Source organism: Peromyscus leucopus, chromosome 7, assembly GCF_004664715.2.
Source record: "Peromyscus leucopus breed LL Stock chromosome 7, UCI_PerLeu_2.1, whole genome shotgun sequence".
Lineage (NCBI taxonomy): Eukaryota > Metazoa > Chordata > Mammalia > Rodentia > Cricetidae > Peromyscus > Peromyscus leucopus.
The window spans coordinates 29,088,632-29,114,170 of record NC_051069.1 but is presented as its reverse complement, the minus strand read 5'-3'; the positions used below and the strand labels follow the sequence as shown (position 1 = coordinate 29,114,170).

Sequence of the window (25,539 nt, the reverse complement as noted above, 5' to 3'; positions counted from 1 at the left end):
GATACAGCCAGCATGGAGACACACGCCTTTAACCTCAATACCAACCATAGAAGACCTGGAGGTCTGTACAGACAGGCAGTGATGAGGAGGTCATGTGGTTGGGTTTACAACCAATGAGAAGGCAGAAGAGAAAGTCAAAGGACAAACACACAGGATGTAGGTCTCTTGAGGAGAGGTAGGACAGCAGCGGCAGTGAAGGGTAAAGTTTTTAGCTCTTAGCTATTGCTCTGACCTCTTGGGCTATTAACTCTGCATTTGGCTCTGTGTTTCATATTTAATAAGTTCATCTACAGTCCACCAAACAAATGAGAGTAAGAATCACCAATGAGAATCTACACAGGTCACTCTCTAAATACAATCATGATTCTCTTAGAAATGCATCTTTAGGCTATTAGCACTGTTTGGACATCAGAGTGTACTTATACAAATATGGATGATATAGTTAGTCATAATGGTCACTCTGATTACATAAGAGCTGCTGTAAATATGACATCTACAAGGCTGCTTCCAGCTTAACACTACATACTATATTCACATTTCATACTATAACATATTTCACTGTTAAGGGATTCAGGAACACCTACATTAAAATGAAAAAAGCATAATCTAGTAAACATTATACCTAAACCAGGAACAGTCATTCACCATCATTACCAAGTACGTACTGTAGTAACTGCACAAGCCACAATTCTATGTGACTGGCCTCCCAGAGGGGTGTAGACTAGCACCGTCAAATATAATAGCAGTGTGTTGTCCTATCGAGTTCAAGAAGTGCTCCATTACCATCTTGTGAGACCAGCGTCATCTATATGGTCTATGACTAACAAATATCCATTTTAGTACTACTGTAAACAGCTTCTGTGACTGAGATTTTGTTGTACACCTGAGAAGGAAGTACATAGAAAAACTTAGGAAGCCTTAGGAAGTAGGTTAATCCTGGATTCCAAGTCAGGAAATTACTTAACCTCTGACCCTAACTACTTTCACCTATAAAACAAGGATGATACCAATAAAGAGCTACAGCAAGAAATAAATTTATTGTGGCTAAGTTAAATTCTTCCACAACAAAACAAAAACAGTAAGTAAATTAGCTAATTAATTTCCACCCACATACCTTTTCCTTTCAGTTAATTCCTTTGGGGCATATAGGCAATTTAATTTAGCAAACACCTATATTCTACCTACTATTGCACAGTGGAACAGACAGGTAGCTTATGCAGCTTACAGAGTGCTTTCCTTAAGGAGTTTACAAGCTTTAGAGGTTGTCTGGCATGGTGGCCTATAGCTACACCCCCAACAGTCAGGAGGTTGAGGCACGGAAAGCTGGAGGCCAACCTAGCGTACAAACAAAAAAAACCCACGGTGGGGTTTAAAAAAACAAAAACAAAAGGCCAGGTGTGAAGGTACGTGTTTAATTCTAGCACTTAGCAAACAGAGACAGGCAGATCTATGTGAATTCCAGGTCCTAGTGAGAGCCCATCTAAAAAAGAAAAAAAAAAGGGGGGGGGGGCGCTACACAAGCATCAGAGGTTAAGATAAACCCAGAACAAATATCTTGTGTTTAAACCTAAGAGATCCCTAGCTGGGCGGTGGTGGCGCACGCCTTTAATCCCAGCACTCGGGAGGCAGAGCTAGGCGGATCTCTGAGTTCGAGGCCAGCCTGGGCTACCAAGTGAGTTCCAGGAAAAGGCGCAAAGCTACACAGAGAAACCCTGCTCGAAAAACAAAAAAAAAAAAAAAAAAAAAAAAAAACCCAAGAGATCCCAGATCACTTTGGACATACTTCAGTAGTGACTTATCACTACAAATCATATTTCTCCTAGAGTATGTGAACTTAACACCTAGCATGTGCCTGGAACTCGGCATACAAATCAAATGTTAAGAAGGAAGACTTTAGGAGAAAAGGAAGGTGGGAAAGAACAAGAAATCCAATGAAACATATGAGTTTAAAATCCAACTAAAGACATTTTACTTCCAAAACATACTATGTTCTGTTGGGATTGGGGAACAGGTATGGCCAAGGAAAGATAACCTAAAAAGGACACAACCACATTTTCTTCCTTTTCATTTATTTATTTAGTGTGGACACACATGTGCCTCTGTGTGTGCCATGTTTAGAGGACAACTTGTAGAACTTGGTTCTCTCCGTCCACTGTGTGGGTCCCGAGGTTCAAACTAAGGTCATCAGACTATCTTGGCAGCAAGTATCTTGACCTGCTAAGCCATCTCACTGCCCCCAAATAATCCTTTTTTGAAAATACTTCTTTTAAACTCAAAAACTGAAAGCTTGTGTGGTGATGCCTGCTTGTAAAGGAGGACTGTTGTTAGTTCAAGGCCAAACTGGACTACACAATGGGTTCTAAGGCAGCCTGGACTAGAGTGACACCTGAGATCCTACCAACTCTGCCACTTCAAAGGGAGAAAATTGTGACCTACAAGACTACATACCCCCCAGAATATCTGAAAGCTAAGAGTAATTTGTACAAAATTAAAACATTATAACAATAACAAAGGATACAGGCTTAAGCATATAACCAGAAAGACCAAAGTATGTATTTACTATCAGCTTCCCTTTCCCAGGAAGTTGCCTACTCCTGCTGTACTTTACAATGGCATTTTACATCTCACTAAATTAAGTATCTTGGTGATTTAAAATTTACATGAAGCCGGGCGGTAGTGGCGAACACCATTAATTCCAGCACTTGGGCGGTAGAGGCAGGTGGATCTCTAAATGGGAGGCTAGCTAGCTTGGTCTACAGAGTGAGTTCCAGGGCAGCCAAGGCTACACAAAGAAATCCTGTCTCGCGGCGGTGGTGGCACACACCTTTAATCCCAGCACTCGGGAGGCAGAGCCAGGCGGATCTCTGTGAGTTCAAGGCCAGCCTGGGCTACCAAGTGAGTTCCAGGAAAGGCGCAAAGCTACACAGAGAAACTCTGTCTCAGAAAAAAAAAAAAAAGATAAGGCTATTTATGAGTTTTCTTTCCGACCTCTCTTCTCTGCCTAGTCTTTAATGTACTAGCCAATTTCTTTACAGAGAAATAATTCTGCAAATATTACAATATCCTGGTAAGACATGTGGGAGGAGGGGCAGCAAAAAAAAAAAAAATTGGTCATGTCCATTTTTGTTTAAGGGGTGTTCTAACACAAGCATTTTTTTCTAGCAAGTTTAAGTCCCACATGGCTAAGCAAATTGGGCCTATGTTAAGCAAAGCCCACAATTTATATCAGCTGCAGACATCCAATATTGGGGGAAGGAAGGAGACAACCAGTACCCAGGGCTAACTCTGTAAACTGACTAGTAGCAGGCTGGAATAACACACATCTAACTTTTACAAGAACAAAACAGGTATGAAATGATGACTCGGGACTTACTACATAATCCCACCTATCAGAAAGATGAAGTGAGGGGCCGGAGAGATGGCTCAATGGTTAAGAGCACTTCCTGCTCTTGCAGAGGACTAGGGTTCAATTTCCAAAACCTGCATGGAAGTTCACAACAGTCTGTTACACCATTTCCAGGGAATCAGGCTCCTTCCGGCCCTCTCACAGGCCCCAGGCACACATAGGATACAAATACATGCATGCAGGGAAAACACTCACACATATAAAATAAAATAAAAAGGTATAGTGACTACGTTTAAAGACTTCAAAAGCGGGGCAGCAAGATGGTAAAGATACATTGGGACTCACTTGATGGAAGAGTGAACCAATTCCCACAAGTTGTCCTCTGACCTCAACACATGGGCTATGGCATGCATAAAAACATCCACACATATGCACACAAGATGAATAATGTATATTTTTAAAAGATCTTTAAAAAAATTTAAGTAAAAAGAAACCCCAAAACTCCAAAGGCAATGGAGATGGTGCAACCAAGCAAGTATTAGTTAAGTACTAAGTAATAATACTTAATACAGGAAGTATTAAGAAAATCTGGAAGTCTGAGAAGTGATACAAACCTGAAGGCCTAACATGAGAAAGGACTGAGCTTTCATTTCAGCACAATTAGTAATATGTTATGGGACACATTACTGAAACATCTTCAGAGACAATCCTGCCTTCCTAAACTAAAATGGAAAAGCTAGACGTCTACTGTCCTTGAATCTACTAAAACCTAAATGCAGTTTCACTCAAAACTTTGAGACCATAAGTGATTAAATGTATCTAGGAAAACTCAGAATTCAATACTCACAAGTGACGAAAGTATAAGACATAAAATAAAGGAGGATTTATTTGGATTACCATACAGAATATGACTTGCTATAATCTATCTTTCATTAACAGAAACACCATTTTAAGGAAGTCAATAATCAGTATCACTTTAGTACAATGAACCCACTCCCACGTCCTATATGGGAAACATAACTAGAAACAAAACTATTTTTCTATACCAGGAGTCTGCAAAAGTTAATATCCCAAAATGTAAACCTATAAACTTCAGATTGTAAAGACATTCAGTATTTTTTTAAGATGTCAACATATGGATCTAGACAGCACTAGACAGCCTGAGGCTTAGAAGGATTGCTCTTAGTCCCAGACCATCCTGAGATACAGTGAAAGCTGTCTCAAGAAGCAAACAAGGATTCATTCCCCAGCATCTTCAGACAGCCACAGTTATACTGGGGCTGGAGAGATGGTGCAATGGTTAAGAGTGCTTGTTCATACAGAAGATCAGATTCAATTCCCAACACCCATATGGTGGCTCACAATCATCCATAACTCCAGTTCCAGGAGATCCAACATCTTCTGGCCTCAAAAGCACTGCATGCATGTGGTGCACAGCCATACATGCACACAAAACATCCACACTCACAAGAATAAAATTAAATTAAATTAAAAAGAAAAAGAAACAAACAAGATGTCAGCACATCTTTATAGTGGTTTTATAATTTCCAATAATAAAGTCAGTTCCACAACATCAAAATAATCACCATAGAAGTACTTATGTCATTAATTACAATAACAGTTGGGACGGGGGAGGAGGGCTCCCACAATTCAAATTACTTAAGGTAGGGAAAATCAGTCCTGGAAAAGTGACTCTGAAACCACTGGTATGCACTGCAAGAGTGTTAATTCTCACACAGGACTTGTTAAGCATTTATATAGCAGTTACATTTGCCAAGTGCTTCATAATAATTTTATTGGCTGTTTCTAGTCCAAAACAACCCATGGAGAACTTTACAGAAGAGGAACCTGGGCCCAGAGAGGAACCAAAGAAACCAAGTTTACCCTGGAGGAAATAACACCATTTGCTTCCATGCCAGATCCTCCTAATCACATTTATCTGCAGTAGCGATTTTGAAAAATTAATGAATATGGTAAGAATCAAAGAAACAGCGCATTGAATTCGAACGAAATGTTAAAAGAGATCGTGTGTACACTTTTAAATACTTGAGCCAACGAGACTACATTATACAGACACAATTATAAGGAAGTAAGGTCTCCCGAATGACAGGCTTAGAGCACTAAACATAAAGTGTTAACCCCAGTCCGCACCTGATTTTAAAATAAGTATCAAGGGGGTTCATGAAACAAGCTCAAAGTCAGGTTCCGAAATAACAGACAGGCCCGTTACAAAAATCAAACACTACAGCCCAGCTAAAAGCACTGAGTGCAGGGAGGAAGTTCTGTACAAGCCAGACTGCAATTGAGCACGCTCAGTCAGGCCACCTTTCGAAAGATAATGGGTTCGAACCAAAACTTGCGGTTTAACCAGTGCCCATCTCGGCACCAGCAATGGATTACACCCAACACTTCGCAAGACAACAGAAAACTTAAGCCATCCTTAGCGGTGAAGGGAAGTTCCTTCCCGGCCCCCATTTAAACCCACCTCTTTCTTTGATCTCCGTGTGACATCTTAATGAGAGAAGAAAAAAAAAAACCTATAACCTCACCCAGACCGCAGTCAGTCCAGTCGTCCTGACCCCAGGTCCCTCACCCAGGGCGAGCGACTCCCCTTCCAACCGGGAGCCCAGGCTCCGCAGACCCCATCACACATCCCCTCCCAGGGCAGGGCCCACCTCCCAGGGCAGGGCCCACCCGGCGGCGACCCACATCCCCAGGCTGATCCTCACCCCCATCGCACTTCCGCCCGGGTGTCGCGGTGACCGGCCCTCCCCCAGCCCCCACCCCATCTTTGTCTGGCTCCCCCACACCTCAACGTTCCCAACTGCCAACGGCAGCCCTCCCTCCCTGCAGCCCTCCCTCCCTCCCCACCGCCCACGCCCACCCGGCGCCGCGCGCGCCCGCCCGCCCGCCCGCAGGCCGCTCACCTTGTCCATGAGCTTCCAGCACTTCTCCACCATCTTCTTGTCCACCGTGCCGGGAGGGTGCGGGCTGAGGTGGTGGTGGTGGTGGTGGTGCGGCTGGAAGGCGTCCTTCATGAGCCCGATCAGGCCGCCCGCGCCCGAGCCCCCCGAGCCGCCGCCGCCGGCGCCCGAGCTCTTCTTCACGTTGCCGGCCATGGCCAGCCGAGGGTCTGGGGAGCCCGCTCGGCCCGCGAGCGAAGGGAAACGAGCGGGGCGAGAAGGAGGGGCCTCTCCGGCGAGCCACCGCCGGCGCTGGCAGCTGAGCGAGTGTGAGAGGGAGGCGCCCGCCCGGAGGCGCGCCCCGGCGCGGGCGCGGGCGCGAGCGCGGGCGCGAGGGCGAGCGCGGCCTGGCGCAGCGCGGGCGCGCGCGCCGGAGACCGACGAGCCGCGGACGACCGCAGCGGCCGCCGCCGCTCCGCCCCCCTCCCAACCCCGACCCCACCAAACTCGCGCGCGAGCTCACGAGCACCCGCGTGCCCGGCAGCTCCCGGAAAGCCTGGCCCCAGTTTCCACGCCCACTGCTCCCGCCCCGACCCTCAGGGACGGGGCGGGGCCACCCCGGGGCGGGGCCCAGAGGAAACTCGGCGCCTGCGCCCTCTGCTGGAGGAGCGAGGAACGGAAGGGAAGAGGTGGGGTCCAAGGTAGAACCTGCGCACTAGGCAGAAGCAGCCTGGCCGTCCATGTTCTTTGTGGACTGGGCTTGGTGCCTCCAGGGAGTGAGTCATTGTTAGGCTCGGATTAAGACAGGCCGGGATGGAAGGAGCCTGCACATCAAGTCTTTTACCCACTCCCGACAAGTGTGGAGGCTGAGTTTAGAGCTATGTGCTTCCTATTGTGAGGAAATGGAGAGAGCCAAAAGTTCTCTTTCCACTCCCTAGTGGTTCTATTTTTTTTTTGTGGTGCTTGGAATTGAACCTATCACCTAACACATCCTAGACAAGCACTCCACCCACCTTGAGCTATATCCCTATTCCACCATCTTGTTTCACCATGTAGCCCTGGCTGTCCTGGGATTTGCTTTGTAGAGCAGGGCGGCCTCGAACTCACGGAGATTCACATGTCTCTATGTCCCGAGTGCTGGGATTAAAAGTCTCCTTGGTATTTATAACCGGCAGAGAATGGGAATTCAGATGCTACAGCTTTTTGCAGACTGATTAAGCCCCAGAAAAGCTTAATGTTTGGGACAGTCGAGGCTCAAGCTCTTCTTTCAGGCCCTTTAACCTTTTTTGAAACACAACTTTCTCTTAATCTTTTTCTTTCTGAAGAGCACTTCCGTTTCTGGGAACTGAATATGTATTTAAAGACTTGCTCAGCGGAATGCACGGCCCGCACGAGGCCCCGCCCACAGAGCCTGTGAGGCAGCTGTGAGCATGGCCAGAGGGTTCTTGCACACGGGAACAGAAATTCAACTCCCAGCGGCTTCCACTTCCCTAATCTCCAGGCTGCTTTGGAAGAAATTTGAAAATAGGAACTTCTTTTCCAAAGAAGGAAGTGCCCTGCCTTGATTTGCTAATCAGTTGGGGTTTGTTTGTTTGGTTGGTTTGTTTTTTTGTTTTTTCTCCAAAGTCCTGACTTGCCATTAAATACTCAGCTCCTCCCTCTACCTCTATCTTGGTTCTTCCGCCAAGCCCTTGAGTGGTAGGTCGCTAGCGTATCCAGTACTTCTTCAAGAGAGGAAAATGTCTCTCAACTCCAGAGCTATTCAATTCAGTCTCACAACTTTGGTTTGAAAATCAATCACCTTTTTTGTTTGTTTGTTTGTTTGTTTGTTTGTTTGTTTGTTTGGTTGGTTGGTTTTGTGTCGAGACAGGGTTTCTCTGTGTAGCCCTGGCTGTCTTGGAATTCGATCTGTAAAACAGGCTGGCCTTGAACTCACAGAGATCTGCCTGCCTCTGCCTCCCGAGTGCTGGGATTAAAGATATAGTGCCACAGTGCCCAACTACAAATCAATCATCTTTAAGACATTTCTGAATCTTTATTACCATTTCACATCAGTAGAATGCCCTTTTATCATTTTCTCTGTTTGGGTTGTTGTTGTTGTTGTTGTTATTGTGGGGAGGGGGGTGGTTTTGGTTTTGGGGGTTGTTGTTGGTTGTTGTTTTGAGACAGCCCTGACTAGAGTTCTGCACCACTACACCCAGCCTTTTATCATTTTCTACCTAGAAAAAAAATAAAAGAATCTACCAAAGAAAATTCGAGGCAACGCTCTAAAATTATTGTCAAAATTTTGTACGGCCTGTGCCACCACCCTGGTTTGTTGGCCTTCTTCTTGACTCCCTGTAATAGTGAAATCTTCCTCACCGACACTGTCAGTTCATCTTGTCACTAACAGAAACACGCGCACACACACACACACACACACACACACACACACACACGCACGCACGCACACGCACAAACTAAACTTTTGAACCCTCCCCATTGTTGTGTCTGTAATGAAATTAACAGTCACAATCTTACTTAAAGTTACTCCAAGATTCGGGATCCATGCTACACAGATCCCATGCTGGATAACTTCTAAGTCACAAAATGTAATAGTTATATTTTCATCACCATCACAGAGTGTATTCCCTCTGCCTGGAGTGTGCTTCTAAGATCCAGATCATCCTTCACAAGTCCGTTGGGCAGGCATGCTGCTGCAAGCTGTCATCTGAGCACTTGGGAGGCTGCAGTTTAGACAGAAGACAGGAGTTGATGCCAACCTGGGTTACACAGGGAGACCCTATCTCAAAACAAACAAGCATCACCCAGCTCGGGCATCCCACAGAGAAAGGTGGTCCTTCACATCTCTAAATTGCCTTTTGTTTCTTCTGGGGACTGAAACCCAGGCCTCAGATATGCTAGGCAAGTATCAGCCCGAGCTGTATCACTAGCTCCATTTGTCTGGCTTTATGAGACAGTAGCAGTATGTATCCCAGGCAGAACTCAGTCTCATTAGACTCCAGGCTGATTTAGAAGCTCACAGAAATCCTCCTGCCTCAGCCTCCTGAGTACTAGAATTACAGGCATGTACCACTATGCCTGGCTTATATTTCTCTCTTATGTCACATGACAACATGCTATATACTATCTTGCCAACTTTGGATCTTCTATAGTACTTAGCATTATGTGGGTGCACCAGGGTGTTTTTCAGTTCTAAAGTCAATACAGTACAAGGTAGTTACCTATGGATATCTCTCTCTCCCTCCTTCTCCCTCTCCCCCACCCTTGTGTGTGTGTGTGTGTGTGTGTGTGTGTGTGTGTCTGTCTGTCTGTCTGTCTGTCTGTCCATCCTATGGGTTCACAAGCTTGTCTAAATGTACAATTTACATCTCCAGCTTGTTTTAAGATTTCCAATCTGGAGCAGGGTGGTTGTGCTGAATGCCTTTACTCCTAGCACTCAGGAAGCAGTGGCAGGTGGATCTCTAACTTTGAGGCCAGCCTGGTCTACAGAGTAAGTTCCAGGACATCCAGGGCTACACAGAGAAATACTGTCTTGAAAAACCAAATAATAATAATAATAATAATAATAATAATACTTCTTATCTGAAGCTGGGAATAATGGTGTAGGCCTTTAATCCCAGTTTTTGGGTGGCAGATGCAGGCAGAGCTTGGTAAGTTCAACCTGGTCTATATAGTGAGTTCCAGGGCAGGCAGTGTAGTTGGTTGTTTTAACTCTATGGCTCTTTGGGGGGCCCACCCCCCCTCCCAAATCAATCACACACGGAAGTTTATACTTAATTATAAATGCCCAGTCTTAGCTTGGCTGGTTTCTAGACATCTTTCTAAACTTTCAATTATCCCGTCTATCTTTTTCCTTTTTCTATTTCTGTGTATCTTACTTTCACTCTTACTCCGTGGCTGGCTAAGTTGCTGGGTGACTGTGTGGCTGTGTGGCTGGCCCCTAGCATCCTCTTCTCCTTGTTCTCTTGCTCTTTCTTTTCTCCTCCCAGATTTCTCCTTCTATTTATTCTCTCTGCCTGCCAGCCCTTCCTATCCCTTCTCCTGCCTCACTACTGGCCATTCAGCTCTTTATTAAACCATCAGACATTTTAAACAGGCAAAGTAACACAGCTTCACAGAGTTAAACAAATGCAACATAAAAGACTGCAACACATCTTTGCATCATTAAATACATGTTCCACAGCATAAACAAATGTAACACATCTTAAAATAATATTCTACAACAAGGCAGGTCTACAGAGAGAACTTCTCTCAAAATAAAAAATAAAATAAAAAAAGATTTCCAATCTGTGTTGCCTTCAGTAAAGTCTACATGGCATGGAATTATATAGCACACATTTTGTTTCTACTGCGGCAGGCTATATTTCTGTTTCTTTTGGGGGTGGTGGTGTTTGTTTTGTTTCAGAGTTAAGAGTTAAGAGTTCACTGAGACAGAAGCACCAGCACTGAATCATCAGGAGGAGACAATATTGGTGAAATTATTAAGGCAACTCCACGTAGTTAAAAGGGAGGTTTATTTTGTGGGGTAACTTACAAGTGAAGGGATAGGTTACAGGGTCTGGGAAAGGTATAACGCAGTCCGGTGGTGCTCTCTGGAGAACTCTGCTTGGTCTACCTCCAGCGTCCAGGGTCCAGGAACCAACTGAGCTCTCCCATCCGGTCTCTGGTCTTCAGGGGTCCTCTCGGCTCCGCCTTGTAGGTGTGACAGTTACCGAAGCCTCAAAGGGGGTGGTATTTCCAGGTCAAAGTTGGAACGGCTACCCACTACAAGACAACTTTTTAAATTCCAGCAAAACTCTAATTTGTGCTCATTAAGTGCTTGCTAGAATTGACTTTATTCTCAGTACCACCAAAAGCTGCGCTTAATCCCCATGTCCTCTCTATCCCAGAATTCACACTGCTGGTTTATATGGAGGCTGCCAACTCTCCCCTAACCATGGGAAAGGTAGAGCATCCATCATGATGTTTTGACCTTGACCCTTCCTGCCAATTTCCTGGTAGAAGCATAACTATCACAAGGAACAAAAGACAGTCACCCAAACACTGGAAGCCTACACCATCCCCCAGGCAGGGGTCAGCAGTGCCAACCTTGTCTTAGAGAGCCCGATAACTCTCACATGTCCAGCAGAGAACCGGCCGAGGGCCTGAAAAAAGCTCTTGTCCCCAGAGGAAAGCCAAGAGAAGAAATGAAGACCCATACTATGTTAACTATGTTATATATATATATATATATATATATATATATATATATATATATATATTGGTTTTTCGAGACAGGGTTTCTCTGTGTAGCTTTGCGCCTTTCCTGGAGCTCACTTGGTAGCCCAGGCTGGCCTCGAACTCACAGAGATCCGCCTGGCTCTGCCTCCCGAGTGCTGGGATTAAAGGCGTGCGCCACCACCGCCCGGCGTTTTATATTTTTTAATGGCTCAAAATCTATCCCAGGTAAAATGGACACAATTTCCTAGTTTCAGAGATTTGAGAGCCCCACCCTAGATTGCGGTAGCCTTTGCTGCCCATTTATATCACCTGGAAGACAAGACCCTCTGCAGACATGCTAATAGAAAAAGCCTCAGGCCAAGGCCTGGGGTTTCACACATATTTACTTAATCCACACCAATCACATAAAACAAAACAAAAACAAACAAGCAAACAAACAAACAGGATGCATGGGCCACCTCTGAACAGACTTTCTCCCGCTAGCTAATGATATTTCTTTCTGTGCAGACACGTGCAACCAGAGGAAACATTGATCATCTCTCCATCCTAAGCAACTGTTGCTTTCTTTTTTCTTTCCTCCCCGACTCCGTTTGGAGACAGGTCTCACTTTGTTTCCCAGGCTGACACTGAATACTGGATCAAAGGGTCCTTCTCCCAGAGCCTCTCGAGTAGCTGGGACTCCAATGGTATGTCACTCTGCCCGGCTCACAGTTCCTGTAGGCCAGTGCTTCTCAACCTGTGGGTGGAGACCTCTCTGGGGGTCGGACAACCCTTTCACAGGGGTCGCCTAAGACCATCAGAAAACACTGATATTTACATTATGAGTCATAACAGTAGCAAAATTACAGTTATGAAGTAGCAACAAAAATAATTTTATGGTTGGGGTCACCACAACATGAGGAACTGTATTAAAGGGTTACCACGTTAGGAAAGTTGGGAACCACTGCTGTAGGTCAAGGCCACTGGGTCTCTTGATCAGGCCACATTTCTTTTAATATATAAAAAAGCAAGAGATCTTCCTTCTTATAAAACTCCTCAAAACTCTTGTCTAGATCAGGATATGGCAGTGCACACCCTTAATTCCAACCCTCAAGAAGCAGTGGAGGTTTGAGGCCAACTTAATCTACACAGTGAGCTCTAGACCAGCCAGGGCTACACAGTTAGAGCCTGTCTAAAAAATCAAACAAACAAAGCCCTCCAGGATAGATCTTATTCAAAGGAAGACAGGGATCCAGCCTGACAGCTCAGTAGTAAGAGAAGGTGCTTGCTGCCAACCTTATGACCTGAGTTCAATCCCCAAGATGCACGAGGAAGAAGGAGAGAATCAACTCTCACAAGTGGTCCTCTGACTTTTACATGTGCCCTACAGTGCACGCGCGCGCGCGCACACACACACACGCACACACACTACATGTAACACAAATTTTAAGATTCGTGTTTATTAGTTATAATAATCTGCCTGTGTGTGTACACATGGGTGAGTCTTCTGGAAGAGCAGCAAGTGCCCTTAACTACTGAGCCATCTCTCCGGCTCCCAAAAAAACTTTAACAGAGAAAGATAGATATACTGAAATGATATTTCTTATCATCAAGTCTAAGCTGAAGTCCATGAAAAGAAAAGGGAGGATGGACCTTTTTCTCACAGTTTGTATCTGTAAATTTTCTTTATTTTTATGTGTTTTCTGAATATGCTCTAGAAATGGGTTGAAATGCTGATCACAATGCCATCCCTCTTCTGGGTTACGTTGGGACCAGTTCATCACGTGACAGGTGGCCTCTTTTTTACTCCACTTCACCTTGACCTCAAACCACATCCTGATTCTGCACCTGAGAGTCAGTTGACTGAACATATTTGTGAAAACAAATGCTCTTCTAAGGCCTGAGGTACGGCTCGCACCCTGTCACGTCTATCCCGACGTGCCCTTCCAAGTACCAACATGAGTGACACAGTGACACCGTGGAAGAAGTCCCAACACGCTCCTGGTGCAAAGGAAAGGGCAGGAACTCTCGGTGTACTCCAGGGCAGGAAGAGGAGACTCTAAAGGAAGAATCAATGAAAACATGGTGGAAATGAGAAGATGTTCTCCATATCAGAGAAGCCTGCGCAGCCTCACCAGCCCCAAGTGCCATGGGTTGTAAGCATCACACAGACAAGTTTGATTCTTCTCTTCACTCTATAAAATGTCCAAAGTAGGGCGGGAGCCATGATTCAGCAGTCAAGAGCAAGCACTGCTCATGCAGGGAACCTGAGTTTGATTCCCAGAACCACGATGATGGGCTGCTTATCTGTAACGTCACTGTAACTTCAACTCCAGGGGCTCCATGCTCCCTTCCAGCCTCTTTGGGCATTGCACTCACAGGCACAAGCCCACACACATCTAACATAATAAAAAATTAAAATTAAAAATCGTTTCTAAGATATCTAAAGTGTCATGGGGTTAAATAAACATGGATTGACCTTCGGCTTGCTCTTCACAGGTGAGAGATTTACTCCCACATCTTATACCCATTTCTGAAGATTTTGCTTCTGATAATATGCAACTGACCAAAATGTAAGGGACTGGGATAGACAAAAGTGCCTAAAAAGAGTCTGTAGATCCCATAATCCACAGCGAGGAAGGCTTGCTGCTCCGTTCTAGGTATGATACCATTGTGATGCCCAGCGATGGCATGGTTCCAGGATGGAGCCCTCCCAGCTCGAGAGGGGACAATAGCAAGCTACCTGTCACACTCTCTGCCTACAATCAATATTTAATCACCCACAAAATGCTAGAAAGCATTCCCCAAAGGGAATCTTCGCCTGATAATGCCCAAGAAATACTAAACTGTAAAATTTAGGAGACGCAGGTCAAGCAAGTCCACTAGAGGGAGCGCTAACCAACTCTACGCTACAGGGAGCTTGGGGGCTTCTAAACACCTGTCTGCAGAGGAATCTCAAAGAAATGGGGGGAGTGAGACAATAATTGACTGGAGAGAAAGAAGTCCTCTAAACACACCACTAAAGTCTAGGGCTTTCAGGAGGTACAAAACTTACTCACCAAGAAACTAAAGCTGAGCAAAATTAAATAGTTCAGTTCATGACTCTGCCTAATTCGTGGCCTCCCCTCTGGGCCAGCATCCTGAAGTCCATGGCTCTACTTCTTCTCTGTTCTCGTTTCCCTTAAGTGGAAAACTCTCTCAGTTACCTGTGCCAACACGTGTTTCCCCCACACACCATAAATAGCCTTTCTGAAGTGGACCTCAAGTTCTTTTTGTTTGTTTTTGTTTTTTTGTTTTTGTTTTTGTTTTTCGAGACAGATTTTTCTCTGTGTAGCCCTGGCTGTCCTGGAACTTGCTCTGAAGACCGGGCTGGCCTCGAACTCACAGAGACCCGCCTGCCTCTGTCTCCCGAGTGCTGGGATTAAAGGCGTGCGCCACCACCGTCCAGCTGGACCTCGAGTTCTAAAGTGAATCATGTCACTGTGTTCAGGAGACCTAGAAGTGTAAAGCGCCTGCGATGCCTACTATCCCTGCCTTTCCTCTACATCTGTCAAGCGCTGTTCTCTCAGACTGGACACTCCTAGATTTCTAGACAGGAAAGTCTCCAGATTACAGGCAGTGCCTGTGTAGACATGAATAACAGCTATTCAGCTCCAAGGCCTTTTCTTTAAGGCTAGGCTTTGGAGATAAGAGGAGAAGCCACTTACAGGACCTTTGTGTGAGCCGGTTTAGCCCACCCTACCTGCCTGTGAACCCAGTGTTTCCCAGTTGCCTAGACAGCAGGCAGTCTCCAGAAACCCAACACCCCAGTTCTTGGTCCTACCCCTTGGGGGAAGTTTGTCACCCTGGATTGGCTCCCAGGACCCAGGCTCCTCCCTAAGCTCAATCTGCTTGGGACTCTCTTTGCCCTCCCCTAGGAGGGTCATTCCTCAGGGAGACAGACAGACACCACACAAGTGAGAGAGGGTGCTGCAGGTAGGAAGGGGAAGAATAAGCATGCTGGGGAGAGAGAAGGGAACCAGGTCCAGAGATTTCTCTTCTCTGAGAGGGCTGACTGCTGCCCACAGAACTGTTCTTCCTTCCAGCCCTGCCTCCGTTCCCAGGAGACCAAGAACTGAAGCTTCTAGAAAGCATAAGATATACTGGGAGACTAGAATTCTGACTGTCCTGAGACTCCTACTGCCACCTAGGAGTCACGAGAGCATCTCTGTATACAGACCTACACAGAAGGTCTTCCCTCCCCCAGGACAGCAAGGATGCCACCTAAAACCAGAGCAAAGGGGAGAAAAACCGGAGCACAGAAGAAGAAGAAAAATCCAAGTCCTGGTGAGTCACAGTGTGTGTCCATGACACAAAGGTCCTCAGAGGGAGTCCAGCCCTCTGGGCAACAAGATGGAGCGTCTTTGTTTTGGTTTTTTCTTTTGTCCTTTTGACACAGGGTCACTATGGGACCCAGGCAGGCCTCAAACATATCTTCCGACTCAGTCTTCCTAGTGCTGGGGTTACAGGCGCTGCCACCACACTTGGGTAGGGTGAAACTTTCTTGTCCTCCTCTCCAGAGCCTTGAGTCCAGATTCCGCAGGGCTGAGGAAGTGGAGGATGCCTCCCTCCCAAATTCCCCCTGGAGCCCCACCTAGCTCTTTACCTTCACCATATTTTTCACCCTTATTTTGAGCACCCACTGTGTACATGGCAGTGAAGACTCAGTCGTGAATTTGTAAGATTTTGCCATCAGGCATCCTTCCTCCAGCGATCTCCCTCCATCACGCAGGACATGGGAGGAGGACCCAGGTGGGACCGAGATCAGGATAACCTAAGACTCTATCATCTTGCCAGGACAGATGCAGAGGCTGAGGCCAAGCACAAGCTGGTGCTGCTGGAGAAGGAGCTGCTTCAGGACCACTTAGGTAAGAAGCCTGAAGCCTCAGGAGACAGCAGAGACAGAATGCCCTAGTTAGGGTTATCGTCGCTGTGATGAAACACCATGACCAAATCAGCCTGGGGAGGAAAGGGTTTATTTATGCTTCCAAATCACTGTTATTAAAGGAAGCCAGGACAGGAACTCAAGCAGGGCAGGATCCTGAAGGCAGGAGTTGATGCAGAAGCCCTGAAGGGGTGCTTCTTACTGGCTTGCTTCACACGGCTTGTTCAGCCTGCCTGCTTATAGAACCCAGGACCACCAGCCCAGGGATGCACCATCTACAGTGGGCAGGCCCTCCCCATTAATTACTAATTAAGAAAATGCCCTAAAGACTTGCCTATAGCCCGATCTTACGGAGGTGTTTTCTCAGTTGAGGCTCCCTTCTCTGATGACTCTAGCTTATGTCAAGTTGACAATAAACTAGCCACTCAGCACATGCCACCTGGGGGCATTTCTGGGTTCTTGGGGAACTGGAATTTTGTGTTGCGGGGCTAAACCAAGCTAGCCATTATCTGTTGGCAAAGACTGTGAGGAAGGGCTGGGCAGTGGAGATCAGTGAAAGAAGCTATTCCCAACACCCACCCCACCCCCGCGCCCCCCACCCCCACCCCCCGCACCCCACCCTCAGTGCTGGGAATGGAACCGCAGCCTCATTCATGATAGGTGAGTGGTCTACCATGGAGCTGACCCGCAGCTCCGGGAAGTCATTATCTTTTAGTAGCCAGAACGTGGGAGGAATTGACTCCTTAGGAATGAAAACCCTATAGGCTCCAGGTGAGGGGGGGGGCCACTAATAAAGAGAATAAGAAATTGACACCCGTCACCAAGTTCCCAGAGGTAAACATAGTTCATGGGGACTACGGTGATCGATTCTGTGTCTCCCACACTGTCAACAGCTCTACAGAGGGATGAGACCCGCAGAGCCAAAGCTTCTGAAGACAGGCTGAAGCAGAGGCTGCAAGGGCTGGAAGCTGAGCTGGAACGGGCCCAAAGCCAAGGGAAGGCCACGTATGCAGGTATGATTTGACTGACCAGGTGGGCAGGAGGCAGGGGCGAGGAAGAGGGCAACCAAGAAAGTCGGGACTTCAAGGAAAGGAAGGGGAGTTCTAACTGGCGTAGCCTGCCTGTCTCTACCGTCCCTGCCTAGGAGGCTCCTGAGGACCTGGCAGAGTGTGCATCACCGCATTCTAGAACGGCTAATGCTGCCCGTCTGATGGCTATGTAACAAAATGTAGCCACGGCCCTTTTCTTTCTTCCTTTCTTTTGGTTTTTCGACACAGGGTTTCTCTGTGTGGCTTTGCACCTCTCCTGGGACTCACTCCGTAGCCCAGGCTGGCCTCGAACTCACAGAGATCCGCCTACCTCTGCCTCCCAAGTGCTGGGATTAAAGACGTGTGCCACTACCGCCCAGCTCACAGCCCTTTTCTTTATCTTTGGGAGTGGGAAGAAGGGCCAGGGTCCCCCTCTTAAGCTGAGGTGTGTGTGGGGGGGTCGGTTTTCTATCTCCCAAACTTTCAAGGTCTCCCAAGTTTCTCAGTTCTGTTCCCAGAATGAGACTTTTCCCCACTTCATTTCCTTCCTTTGTGCCTCCATCCCGATGGCTCTCACCTCAGAGATGAGCCGCCAGCGTCGGGCCCTGCAAGAGGAGTTGAGGACCCGGAGCAAGCAGCTGGAGGAGGAGGCGAGAGGTCTACGGGAGCAGCTGGGTAGGCCACATCGCTCACCCTTTCTCTCCCAGGTCACCAAGAAGGCCCAGCATGGAAGAGTGCTACAATCTGTTGCTTGAATATTAACTAGGGTCACCTTCATCCTAACTTGCCTCTGAACAGAGTTCGTGGCACAAACCTCTATGCTAGGGGCTGGACTTGGCCTCTAAGAGAGTTGGTTCGGCAGTTAAGAGCACTCGTTCTTACAGAGAACCTGAACCAGCACCTCGTAGTGGCTCACAACTACCTGTAAGCCCTAGGGGATCTGATGTCCTCTTCTGACCTCCACAGGCGCCCACATGGTGCACATACATACACACAGAAACGCATTCATACACATAAAATAACAAAATAAATTACTCTAAGCAAAGAAAAAAATTTAAAGCCCTCTAAGCTAGAGGTAAAGAAAAGGTAGGCCTATCACCCCATTTCCCCCTTGGTTTAATCTCCCCAACTCCAACAGTCACCCCTTCACTGCCTTGTCTGCTCCAAGCGAAACACATTTCTTATTAGTTTAGCTGACTTTTACAACCAAACTACAGGAGACAATAGATTTAATTGACTTTAGTATCTTCAAAGCCGAGCACTTGGTAACAGGCCTTAAATTACTACTTGTTAAATCAGCGAATAAACCAATCAGGTGAGAAAACAGAGGTCAGAAGAGGGCATTGGATCCTCTGGAACTGGAGTTAGAATGATTCTGCGCCACCAGGTGGGTGCTGGGAACGAAACCCAGGTTCTCTGCAGGAGCAACAGACCGTGCTCTTAACCACTGAGCCATTGCGCCAGTCCCTCCTGAGTCTTCTTATTCCTCAAAAGCCCAAGGTAGCCTTGAACTCACGGTGATCCTCCAGCCTCAGTCTCCTGAGTTGTAGGATTCCAGGTGTGAGCTATCACATCCAAAATATCTTCAGTTTTGCTATAAATATTCACGAGTTGCTTATATAGGCCACGGATTCTGTCTCTAACCTTGGCCTTCTTTCAAATTAAAATTCAGCATGTACTGAACACCTATACTGGGCAGGTGCTTTGTCTCCCATTTCCACATGGAAGGGTCACAGCAAACAGAGGAGCACAGGTCATTTTACCCTCCAAAGATTCTGAAGAAGGGGCCAGAGAGAGGGCTCAATGGTGATGAACACCGACTGCTCTTCCTGAGGACCTGGCTTTGATTCCCAGCACTCACATGGTGACTCACAACTATTAGAATTCCAGTTTCGGGGGATCCCATCCAATGCCCTCGTCTGTCCTCCCCAGGTACCTGCATACATGTACATACATACACACAGGGGGAGGGGGGGGCGTGGGCAAAATAAAATTATTTTAAAAATCAGATATAAAATTAAAAATAAATAAATGAAAATATTTATAAAGATTTATACAAGTCTATAATCCCAACCCTGGGAGATAGAGGGAAGAAGATCTGGAGTTCAAGGTTGTCCTTGGCTACTTGGAGAGTTTAAGGCCAGCCTGGGCTACATAAGACTCTGTCTTAAACAGAACAAAGCCAAAGATTTAAGACATGGAGACCCAGCGATATTGGCCCCACACTGTATATGTAACAAGCACCACACTTTCGCCCCATCTGTCTCAAAACATCTACTCGTTCTGTCGTACCTCAGTGGGTCCTTACAGAGACTTGAGGAAAGCTGATGACCCTGGGAGTCTGTACTGTCCTCTGTCAAGGCACCCTTTTAAGTCCCCTTGGCTACTCTCTTGCTATAGTATCACCATTCTGTCCTCTTTATCTTCCTGCCCTGCTCCCTAGAAACATGCCAAAGAGAGGCTAAGGCAGAGAGGGAAGAGGCAGAGCGAGCCCTCCGAGAGCAAGATGAAACCCTGGCTCAGCTGCGTGCCCACGTGGCGAACATGGAGGCCAAGTATGAGGAAATCTTGCATGTAAGCACCACCCCCTGGAGGCCATCTTCTCAGTATCCCATAACCCTCCATCCCTTTGCCCCCAACTAGTGTGACGACCCCCAAACCCAAGGAAGCCATGCTCTGTTCTAAGTGCAAGCAGAAGATACAGGCATTGACAGAGCCGGTGACTTGTAACCCCATACGTGGGTGGCGAAGGCATGAAGATTTCCAGTTGAAGGTCAACATTGACTACAATGTACTATGTAGCTGCTACCTAGGGAGACCTAGACTCAAAATAATCAGGGGCTTGGGGTACCGGTCAATGGTAGAGCTCTAGCCTAGTATGCGAGGCCGTGGGTTCAATTCCCCGCACAGACATGGGAGGAGGGAAACAAGAAGAGGAACGGGGAGAAGAAGGAGCAGAGAAAGGAAGGAGTGGCACAAGCTGGTAATCCTACTGTTCAGGAGGCTGAGGCAGAAGGGTCATAGGTTCAAGGCCAGACTAGGTGTATAGTAACAGACTCTATCTCAAAACAAAAAGTAAGAGGGGTTGATGTACAGCTCAGTGGACAGGGTACTTGCCTAGAATGTGTGAGGCCTTAGGTTCAATCCTGAGCGTTGGAGAGAGAGAGAGAGAGAGAGAGAGAGAGAGAGAGAGAGAGAGAGAGAGAGAGAGAGAAAGAGAGAGAGAGAGAAAGAGAGAGAGAGAAAGAGAGAGAGAGAGAGAGAGAATGTGCAGCCAGGCAAGGTCGTTAATGTTTGCAAACCAGCACTTGGGAAACTGAGGCAGGAGAATTCTGAGTTCAAAGCCAGCCTGGACTACAAAGCAAAGGTATCTTACAGAAGGGAGGGAGGGAAAAGAAAAGGAAGCCACTGGAAAAGAACTATTACCAAGCTGGGTAACCTGAGGCAACATTCACCCTTCCCTCTCTTCCTGGGACCTGAAAGCTTGGTGTCCACAGGGCAGCCTGGACTGTCTCTTGGCCAAGCTGAGGGCTGTCAAGCCTCAGTGGGATGCAGCTGTGCTGAGACTCCACACCAGGTACAAGGAGCAACTCCGTCAGTTTGGTCTCAACCCCCTGGATATGTGAGGCCATTGGCCTCTAATCTCTGAGGCCTAGCAATAAAGCAACTTGATGTAGAATTCAACGGAACTGTGGATTGTGGCCTTTGGCATTGAGGGATGGCTCTTGTGGGGACATCTATGTTCTGGGTTAACCCATCATCCTACTGTCCTAAACACTGAATGATAAGAAATGGATGAGGCTCTAAACCCTCTCCCACAGAAACTAAAGCCTGGAGCAACTTTGGTTCCTTTAAACTACTTTGGCTTACTCTCACCAACAAAAACAAAGCCAGATTAATATGGAAAGACTGCATATATATTTACTTATTTATTTGGACAATGGCATACCAAGGTGCTCATATAGAAGTTAGAGGACAACTTCCAGGAATTGGCTCTCTCCTTCTATCATATGGTTCTGGGGATCGAACTCAGGTTGTCAGGCTTAGCAGCAATCACCTTTACCAACTGAGCCATCTCACCGGCCAACTGGGAAAGGCTATAACAGGACATGACAGTGGCCAGGAACCAGCTCCCACGTTTCTAAGGTGCCCACGGAAGGAAAGCATGACTGGTCTCCAGATCCTCATGTCACATGACACTGGGGTCATACCTAGCCTAAGTTCTCAGAGCTTCGATCCTCTCTGGCTCTACATCATCACCTTCTTGGGCAGAACTTCATCTTTGTAGCACAGCTCCTCAAAACTTCTACATAACACCCTGTGGAGACTCAGGCTCTCTCACGAGCCTGCCTGAGGTCTCTGTCCACACCCGTCTGCTGGAGCTAGGCTCCTGAGAAGGGAAGAAGGTCCTGTGATGAGTGGTGTCTGAATCCTCCAGCTCCTACTTCCAACTTGGAGAGACCATTGCTGGCTCCCTCCACCCCAGGGTGCAGAGCAAGGGCAGGAAAGCCACCAGGCAAGTCTGTGGCAGGCAGGGGTGTCCTATAGCTGCTCCAAAGCCAGGGTCCAGTCCTACACAGAGAGAGGAAGGACAGGGTCAGGCTGGGACCAGAAGAGTTCATTTTCCTGCCCCAACACGCCCTGGCTGCTCAGGAATGGGACTTGTTTCATGGATCCCTCTGTCTTCACCTCCTATGGCCTACAGTCCCCGTCTCCCCTCCCCGCCCCTACACCCCACAGGGCTCTACCTAGCAACCCTCCTCTCTGCCCTTCTCATAGTTCGCCTGTCTCTCTGCCTTTACCTTTCCAAACTCTGAGGAAATCCAGGCTTCTAAGTGCTGCGGATTCCTAGCTGCCAGCGTCAAGCAGAGGGGTGGCTCCACCTCAGCCAGCTGCTGAAGCCTATCCAGGTCATTGTCTCCACCCACAGGATATCCATTCACCTCCAAAATTTCATCTCCCATTTGCAGCCCCGCGCGGGCAGCTGAGCCTCCTGGGGTCACCTGGCAGCACAGGAGACACACATGGAAGAATTCGTCAGGTGTTCTAAGGCTGGGCATGTAGGGAGGCAGAGGAAGGTAAGTGATGAATGATGGAAAAGATTCCAAGGCACATGGGGCGTGAGTCACCTGGGAGATGAGACAAGGCCCACTGGCCACACAGCAGAGCCTGAATCCATAGCCACCTCCGGGCCCAGGGTACAAGAAGCATCGGCGGGAGCCACCAGGGCCGGAAGGCTCAACTGCATCTTCGACTAGAAGATCCTTGGTTTCCGCCAGAGAGGAGGAGGCATCAATCTCCGTGTTCTCCAAGAAGAGGAGGGGAGACAGTCGTACCTGGGGGAGGGGGGGGGCAGACAGAGCAAACCTGTGGCACCTGAGCCCAGCTCCGTTCCCACCCTCTCCCTCACCCCGTCACCTGCGCACCATGCTGAAGAAGCGGTCAGCCTCAGGGTCGACGACAATGAGGGAGACGCGAGAGCCCTGTGCTCGGATCCTGGACACGGTTTCCTCGTGGCCCAGCCCGTCCACGCTTTCCCCAGCCACTGCCACCAGGCGGTCCCCAGCCTTCATCCCAGCCTTGTCAGCTGGCAGTCCCGGGTCCACGTCCCACAAGAACTGCCCTGGGACATAGACACATTCACTGCTCCTCCCGGACTCCCCCCATGCTCTCCCAGGGACTAACCCCGCAGTACGCTGGAGGATGCCTACGGGCCGTGTGGTTCAGACGGGGGGCACCTCTCATGGACACCGAGAAATGCGCAACTGGGTATGTAGGACCACCCTAGGGCCCAGTTCCTGCCCACCCCTGGGGCTGCCACTCACCGAGGCGACCATCCGGGCCCTTCTCCTCCCGGAGCAGGAACCCAAAGCCTTGAGGCCCTTTCTCTATGTTGAGACCCCGGGGCTTGGCGGGCAGTGCCCAGCCCTCTGCCAGAGGGGCAGCGAGAGGCATCCCCAGTTGACGACACTGTTCCTCTACCTCCGGCCCTGCTACCAGCAGAGTCACCTGATCTCCACTCTGCCAAAGCTGTGGGGACCCAACGAGAGTATAAGCATAAGCCATCTGTGTGGGGATGGAGAGGCACCTTCCCCCCAGGCCCAGGAATGAGGGCAGGCCTCACACAAACTATAGAGAAGAAAAGAGGGGCGACACAGGCAGACCCTCGGGAGACGGGGTTCACGTCGGAAGCCACCGCAGGAAGAAGCCCTACCTTCCGATTGAGCTGGTTGGAAGTGAGCTTCTCCACACTGACCCCATTCACTTCTAGCAGCCGCGCCCCAGGAGGCACCCCTGACCTCTCAGCCGCTCCTCCGGAACTGAGCACCAGCCAGAAAGGACCCCGAGCTCCTAAAGGCAGACAGAGTAACTCCCAGTCTGCAGCTTGCCTCGGGTTCCCCATCCCTGACTGCCCCGTCTCAGGCCCTAAGCTCACCATGAGTGATGCTGAAGCCAAAGCCACCTTCATCTTTTACTACATGGCACAGCCGGGGCCTGACCTCAGAGCCCAGGGTAGGACAGAGGGAGACATCGCTCCCCTGCTGAGCACGCACCACGTCGTGCACATGTCCTGACAACACTGTCAGCAATACCCGGGGACCGCTGGCCCGGATGAGGCGCACCACCTACATAAGGACACAGGGGAGTGAGAGCAGTTGGCCCCCTGGTGAAGGGCCAGGATGCCTTAGAACTTGCATTTCCACTGTAGAAACCAGCTTTATCAAATCCTTCTAGCTGGGTACCTCTGTGGGGTCTAGCTGAGAGTGAGGCTTGGCCCATGCACCCAGAGTGCCTAGGCAAGTGTCAGCCTCCTCTTCCTCTCTGAAGGGCTGTGGAATGTTCCTTTGTACCACCAGGAGTCCAAAGCCCAGCCTCACCACAGCATAGTCTTCATGTTCCACGATGCTATTGTTCACTGCAAGGATCCGGTCTCCTTCCCGGAGACCATGGCGCTGGGCAGAGGTGCCTGGATCCACCCTGCACACCACATGGTCAGCCTTGCCCAGCTGCTGCTGCAGATGGAACCCAAAACTCTTTTCCTCCTCTTTGCTCAGCAGACAGAAGCGAGGCCGTTGCAGGTTCCAGGGATCTGGAGGAGGAGGTAGGTAGCAAAAGAGGAGGGGGTGGGGGGTGGGCACACAGTCCAAGTACAGGACCATCCACTGCCTGGTGGCCCCTGCCTCCTGTTGGAGCACTGGGCAGCTTCCAGCCAGCGAGAGGGTGGGCTTTACAGCTGAATGGACGGACACTGCATGGGCAGGGTGCCTAGAGCAAAAGGAAAGCCGCCCCCTCTACCTCTGCTTAGTTACTGATATCAGAGGGAGGCCGTTAGTGGTTACCAAGGAGACAGGAGGCTGTGTGGCACTGTAATGTCTCTACGGAAAAGTGATCTTTGCCAGGGGTGAGGGGTTACCAGACTGGTCCTGGTCTTCCGCCAGGGAGAGGGCAGGATTGTCAATGCCCAGCCTTGGATTAAACTTAAACTTCCTGTAAGGAGACAGGAGAGGCAAGTAAGGGAAGCATGGAGCTGGGCTGGGGTCCCAGGTCCTACTTGAGGTGCTGATGACAACTGAGAGTCTCCCTACCTTCAGTTCGTCTTCAGCCCTCATTCTACTTACCGAGTTAACAAGGCCGTGTCTTGAAGATCTGCTGGGCAAAGGAGGGATAAGAGTGGAGACACACTCCTCCTCAGGAAGCCCCTGAGATGGGACTTCCATGCTAAAAACCTGGAAGGGCTTCGGAGAACCCCAAACCCCTCCCATTCTGCTCCGCTATCTTCACACACAGGGGCGTGGACTCCCCTCTATTTCCCTCCCCCAGTTCTGTGGCACGTAAATCTGAGCCTATCAGCACAGGGTGTGGACCAGGAAGATCGACTTACATGCTCACCTCATTCCTCTTTAGTTCTGTCTATTTGCCTCAGAGCTACAAGCCCCAATGTCAAGTGTGTCCTAGACCCAAAGATTCCAAATCTGTCCCATCTGCTGCTGCCCCAAAGTCCCCTTCCAAGGATATCTCCCCACCTCCTACCTGCGGTTGCCTCCATAGTTGGATCAGTGACCCAGGACTTAGAGTAGGGACAAGGTTCATTATAACCAGCTGACCCTCCCACCTGCCCCCTCCCGAGTCACGCCT

The 25,539-nt window shown here is 48.5% G+C and overlaps 3 protein-coding genes across 5 annotated transcripts in view; 1 reads left to right on the top strand and 2 right to left on the bottom strand.

Moving 5' to 3' along the window:
- The window catches only part of Cbl (Cbl proto-oncogene), an 80,261-nt gene extending 73,642 nt beyond the window's left edge, over positions 1-6,619 (bottom strand). Inside the window, exon 1 of one of the 2 annotated variants that reach the window (XM_028866338.2) lies at positions 6,274-6,619. In XM_028866338.2, the coding sequence (XP_028722171.1) occupies positions 6,274-6,465 (192 nt within the window). In that variant the 5' untranslated portion in view covers positions 6,466-6,619. Of the gene's footprint in view, positions 1-5,831; positions 5,975-6,273 lie in introns of those variants that run through there. The other variant, XM_037207573.1, reaches the window with a different exon arrangement.
- Positions 6,620-15,378: 8,759 nt separating this feature from the next.
- On the top strand, positions 15,379-21,085 carry Ccdc153 (coiled-coil domain containing 153). Of its 2 annotated transcripts, XM_028866550.2 has the most exons (7): positions 15,379-15,426; positions 15,537-15,777; positions 16,293-16,358; positions 17,269-17,388; positions 17,986-18,078; positions 19,847-19,977; positions 20,901-21,085. In XM_028866550.2, exons 2-7 carry the CDS (start codon positions 15,708-15,710, stop codon positions 21,027-21,029), a joined length of 609 nt encoding a protein of 202 aa, XP_028722383.1. In that variant the 5' UTR covers positions 15,379-15,426; positions 15,537-15,707; the 3' UTR covers positions 21,030-21,085. The 2 variants fall into 2 exon arrangements, with proteins under 2 accessions (XP_028722383.1, XP_028722384.1); XM_028866551.2 differs by having other exon boundaries at positions 15,386-15,777.
- Positions 21,086-21,298: 213 nt separating this feature from the next.
- On the bottom strand, positions 21,299-25,512 carry Pdzd3 (PDZ domain containing 3). The gene is made up of 11 exons (XM_037207571.1): positions 25,435-25,512; positions 25,023-25,050; positions 24,818-24,891; positions 24,282-24,493; positions 23,840-24,029; positions 23,618-23,754; positions 23,229-23,433; positions 22,830-23,026; positions 22,533-22,739; positions 22,206-22,406; positions 21,299-21,975 (listed from the first exon to the last, which is right to left on the bottom strand). The coding sequence occupies exons 1-11, from the start codon at positions 25,448-25,450 to the stop codon at positions 21,946-21,948; spliced, it is 1,497 nt and encodes a 498-aa protein (XP_037063466.1). The 5' UTR covers positions 25,451-25,512; the 3' UTR covers positions 21,299-21,945.
- Between the last annotated feature and the right edge of the window lie 27 nt (positions 25,513-25,539).

What these genes read in the sequence shown, in the direction of transcription:
- Ccdc153 (XM_028866550.2), top strand. Translation starts at nt 15,708, where the DNA reads ATGCCACCTAAAACCAGAGCAAAGGGGAGAAAAACCGGAGCACAGAAG. An exon ending in AGGTCTACGGGAGCAGCTGG is followed by an intron (nt 18,079 to 19,846) that starts GTAGGCCACATC and finishes CCTGCTCCCTAG; the next exon opens with AAACATGCCAAAGAGAGGCT. An exon ending in AGTATGAGGAAATCTTGCAT is followed by an intron (nt 19,978 to 20,900) that starts GTAAGCACCACC and finishes TGGTGTCCACAG; the next exon opens with GGCAGCCTGGACTGTCTCTT.
- Pdzd3 (XM_037207571.1), bottom strand. An exon ending in AACATGAAGACTATGCTGTG is followed by an intron (nt 24,030 to 24,281) that starts GTGAGGCTGGGC and finishes GTCCTTATGTAG; the next exon opens with GTGGTGCGCCTCATCCGGGC. An exon ending in TGGCTTCAGCATCACTCATG is followed by an intron (nt 23,755 to 23,839) that starts GTGAGCTTAGGG and finishes GTCTGCCTTTAG; the next exon opens with GAGCTCGGGGTCCTTTCTGG.